Genomic DNA, 4,681 nt, shown 5'->3' with positions numbered 1-4,681 from the left:
GGTTTTGTATCCTTTAAACCTTTTGCTTTAATTAAAAGAACATTTGTTTACATTGCTAATCTAATCGCATAGCTCATTTAAGAATAAAAATAATTGAAAATACATTGGTTTGATCAGAGTTTATATTTTATATTTCTTTTGTTAATAATATATAAAATATATTTTAAAAATATATTTAACATATTTTGTGGTTTATTAAATTTTTTATACAGAGGACGCTAAGTTTGCCAGCTACATGATGTTTACTGTAATATGGTGAAAATCATCCGATGTATCGTAATGTATCAATAATTACACGAAATTTATGTTAAATACATGCCACGTATACGATGTAACAATTAATATGGTGCCAACATCACAACAAGGCGTAATTAATTTTAAGATAAGTTAATGGGGTTATTCTGTAATTAAAAAAAAATCTAAGCCCGAAATAAGAAAGGAAAACTCGACCCAACTCCGTAAAACCTACCCGACATAACCCTTCTTCCCCAAATCGATTTCGTTACGAACCCTAAATTGATTTTCAGAAAGAAATTAGACAGAGAAAAAGAGAGATGGAATTGGGTGGAGTATCGAACAATAGGGTTTTGTATCCTTTAAACCTTTTGCTTTAATTAAAAGAACATTTGTTTACATTGCTAATCTAATCGCATAGCTCATTTAAGAATAAAAATAATTGAAAATACATTGGTTTGATCAGAGTTTATATTTTATATTTCTTTTGTTAATAATATATAAAATATATATTTAACATATATTGTGGTTTATTAAATCTTGTATAGAAAAGACACTTCAGAAATATCAATCAACTGTCAAAACTAATTATACTTTTGCCAATAATTTATTTTTATTGAAAATCACTTCAAAAAAATAATTTATATCGATCTTGTCTGCTTTACAATTAAAAAAAAATTATGCTCTAACTTTTGGTAAAAGAATCGGGACAAATATTAAAATTTTAGAAATATAACATATTTTAAATCGATTTGATCAGTTTCGTTAATTAAACCAAAAATAAGTAAATAACTAAAAAGTGAAAATAATATTTGGCATATGGAAGCTTCACTTAAATATTGAACATCAATGTATAACTTCAAGTTTATGTTCGAAATGTGAAATTTTTGTAAATAGCTAAAGTTTCAAGTTAATTACCTTATTATTTTTGAAATAGATTGATATTTGTAAATAGCTACAGTTTCATGTTAAATACCTTTTTTTTTACAAGAAGCTGAACATCAATCACAAATTTTGTAGATAGCTAAAGTTTCAAGTTTCAAACTAGGTTAAAAAAAAAATTATCTAATTTTTGTTGAAATAGATTAGTATTTGTAAATAGCTAAAGTTTCAATTTCATGTTAATTACCTTTCTTTTTTTACAAAAGTTGAACATCAGGTCATCAATCATAAGTTTTTTTGTAAATAGTTTAAGTTTCATGTTAGTTACCTATTTTTTTAAAAAATACACTGCTATTTGTAGAACTTATGTAAAACAAGGGGGTTGATTGGATAAATATACAATAAATTAATTTAAAAAGAAAACAAAGATTTAGTGGAGATCACATATCCGTCGTGTTGCGCTTCATCGTAGTTATCGTCGCTGGTTCACCAACCAAGACACACTGTTTTTTATACAACACTCTCTCTCCCTGTTCCAGCTATATTGCACAACTGATTGTCGTTATCATATACGGAAACAAGTCACTTCTTTCACTTCTCCCCGTCCTTCGCGCGCTCTCTGAACTGAAGTATAAAGGTAAGCGATCCCATTAGATCTCCGCATTTCTCGTGAACCTCTTTATTAAATGGATCTATCTCTTTGATGAGACGTGTCCATTGTTGACTTTCAACCATTCGACTCCATTTTGTGTAGATTTCCGATGGCCCATTCAGCAGATTCCGTCAATCCCAGAGGTATCTATCTCTCTTCACCACTCACTCTTCTCTTCCTGATTCTTCTGTTTTATTAAACGAGTTTTGTTACAGATGTTTGCATTGTGGGTGTTGCACGCACTCCAATGGGTGGCTTTCTTGGATCTCTCTCGTCCTTACCCGCTACAAAGCTTGGATCCGTTGCTATCACAGGTCTGTTTTTCCTTAAAAAAACAGAGCAGTTCTCTGTTGTAGGGGCTATGTAGTTGACTCTGCTTTTGCTTTTATTTCAGCTGCTCTGAAGAGGGCAAATGTTGACCCGTCTCTCGTCCAAGAAGTTGTGTTCGGCAATGTTCTTAGTGCTAATTTGGGCCAAGCTCCTGCTCGTCAGGCTGCTTTAGGTGCAGGGATCCCTAACTCTGTTATCTGTACTACAGTCAACAAGGTGTGTGCTTCAGGCATGAAAGGTGAGAACTCTGTTTTTTTTTTTATATATAGTTCCAGGAAAAAAAGATGAGGGAGATAAAATGTTTTATGTGTGGTTTCAGCGGTGGTGATTGCTGCTCAGAGTATCCAGTTGGGGATCAATGATGTAGTCGTCGCGGGTGGCATGGAAAGCATGTCTAATACACCAAAATACCTGGCAGAAGCTAGGTAAAATGATGTAGTATATGCATATATCTATTTCAATAGTTTCTTATTCAAAAAAAAATTTAATGCAGGAAAGGATCTCGGTTTGGTCATGATTCTCTAGTAGATGGGATGCTTAAGGATGGACTGTGGGATGTCTATAACGACTGTGGGATGGGAAGCTGTGCAGAGTTATGCGCTGAGAAGTTTCAGATAACTAGGGAGCAGCAAGTATGTTGTTCCTTAAATCTTTTCTTGAATTAAGACCGTGATGCTTGTTGTATGTTTATTAGGTTTCATTGAAACGCAAAACATTAAATAGTTGATTTGGTGTCTTATTGATGAATATGCAGGATGACTACGCTGTTCAGAGTTTTGAGCGTGGTATTGCTGCTCAGGAAGCTGGCGCCTTCACATGGGAGATTGTCCCGGTTAGTATATTTTTTGTTTAGTCTTTCGTTGATGCCATATATATATACTTGGTGAATACAATAACTGGAGATTGGTCATACAGGTTGAAGTTTCAGGAGGAAGGGGTAGGCCATCAACCATTGTTGACAAGGACGAAGGTCCTGGGAAGGTGAGTTATGTGTCCTTTTGGTTATATAGATTATACATTCATTAATGCCCTGATATATGTTCTCCTAGTCCTGCGGGTCAGTTTCTTCGGTTAGCTCATAATTCGGTTAGTTCGTGTCGGTCGAAATCTCGCCGAAATGAACCGGAAAGAAATTTGGTTAACATTGGTATTGTTTGGTAATTTTTTTTCTTTTAGAAAACTGAATTTTTGTTTTAGTTGCCAAATTGAACCGGACCCTCTAACCGAAACAAACTGACAGGTTTGGTTCGGTTAATAACCGCAGGCCTATGTTCTCCAGTGAACGTGAACTGGTCTTTCTTTTTGCTACTCACCTGTTGCATACTATTTTTACATGTAAACAATAAATGAGAACTAAATTAGTATGCTTTGCTACATGTATGATCTCTTACTATCTCAGTTTGATGCTGCAAAACTGAGAAAACTCCGTCCGAGTTTCAAGGAGAATGGAGGCACTGTTACAGCTGGAAATGCCTCTAGCATAAGGTTATATACTCATCAAGAGTTTTAACTTCTGTTTTTCTTAAGTAAAGTTTTTTGTTTCCCTCTGAACAGTGATGGTGCAGCTGCCCTTGTCTTAGTGAGTGGAGAGAAAGCGCTTCAGCTAGGACTTCAAGTACTCGCAAAAATTAAAGGTTATGGTGATGCAGCTCAGGTACATCAGTTATGATACTGCTCTGCCTCCCTTTCTTAAAATGCAGTATTTTTAGATGTTTTGTTCCATTCATTGAGTGAGACCCAAACCCTACAGGAACCAGAGTTTTTCACTACTGCTCCTGCTCTTGCGATACCAAAAGCTATTGCACATGCTGGTTTGGAATCTTCTCAAGTTGATTACTATGAGATCAATGAAGCATTTGCAGTAAGAAATAACTGTCTTCTTCCCCCCTAAAGAATACAGAAAACTCTGTGATGGCTAATTTTTACTGAACTGCCTTTTTTTGCAGGTTGTAGCACTTGCAAATCAAAAGCTACTAGGGATTAGTCCGGTCAGTCTTCTTACATCATCTGAGTCTACTAAACCTCATCTTCTCAATCAGCTTACTCAAGTGTTTTCTTTTGGCATTCAACAGGAGAAGGTGAATGTAAATGGAGGAGCTGTCTCCTTAGGCCATCCTCTAGGCTGTAGTGGAGCCCGTATTCTAATCACATTACTTGGGATACTGAAGAAGAGAAACGGAAAGTACGGTGTGGGAGGAGTGTGCAACGGAGGAGGAGGTGCTTCTGCTCTTGTTCTTGAACTTGTTTGATTCATTTATGAATCCAGGTAACTTGCATTCTGAGTATTGTTCATCAATCCAAGAAGCCGGAAAATAAAAAGGAACATGTGAAACTCATGATCTCCTCCCATGTGCGTGTGTTTGTTTTCAGGTTGGTGAACTATATAGACGCATGTCACTTATCTATCTTTCTTCCAACTTCCAAGAGTCAGTGATTGCAATTCAAGTTTGATATTGGTTGGTCCCTCAATAAACGAGTGATCTTTGATGTTGCTAAATCTATTTAGTTATATGAACTCTGTTACTGTTTCTGTTTCCGTACTTGGTGACCTCAGTTCTCAGTTATGAACCTATTCATTTTTGA

The 4,681-nt window shown here is 35.3% G+C and overlaps 1 protein-coding gene across 2 annotated transcripts; it reads left to right on the top strand.

The window, feature by feature from the left end:
• The first annotated feature begins 1,578 nt into the window (after nucleotides 1-1,578).
• Nucleotides 1,579-4,681, top strand: LOC106313526 (acetyl-CoA acetyltransferase, cytosolic 1). Of its 2 annotated transcripts, none has more exons than XM_013751350.1 (14): nucleotides 1,579-1,750; nucleotides 1,869-1,911; nucleotides 1,984-2,082; nucleotides 2,163-2,336; nucleotides 2,418-2,523; nucleotides 2,592-2,730; nucleotides 2,853-2,930; nucleotides 3,014-3,079; nucleotides 3,498-3,583; nucleotides 3,653-3,752; nucleotides 3,849-3,959; nucleotides 4,045-4,086; nucleotides 4,171-4,364; nucleotides 4,469-4,681. In XM_013751350.1, the coding sequence occupies exons 2-13, from the start codon at nucleotides 1,878-1,880 to the stop codon at nucleotides 4,345-4,347; spliced, it is 1,212 nt and encodes a 403-aa protein (XP_013606804.1). In that variant the 5' UTR covers nucleotides 1,579-1,750; nucleotides 1,869-1,877; the 3' UTR covers nucleotides 4,348-4,364; nucleotides 4,469-4,681. The 2 variants fall into 2 exon arrangements, with proteins under 2 accessions (XP_013606804.1, XP_013606805.1); XM_013751351.1 differs by having other exon boundaries at nucleotides 1,579-1,753; nucleotides 1,871-1,911.

Source organism: Brassica oleracea, chromosome C9, assembly GCF_000695525.1.
Source record: "Brassica oleracea var. oleracea cultivar TO1000 chromosome C9, BOL, whole genome shotgun sequence".
In the NCBI taxonomy this organism is placed as follows: domain Eukaryota; kingdom Viridiplantae; phylum Streptophyta; class Magnoliopsida; order Brassicales; family Brassicaceae; genus Brassica; species Brassica oleracea.
This window is presented reverse-complemented; position numbering and strand designations above follow the sequence as displayed.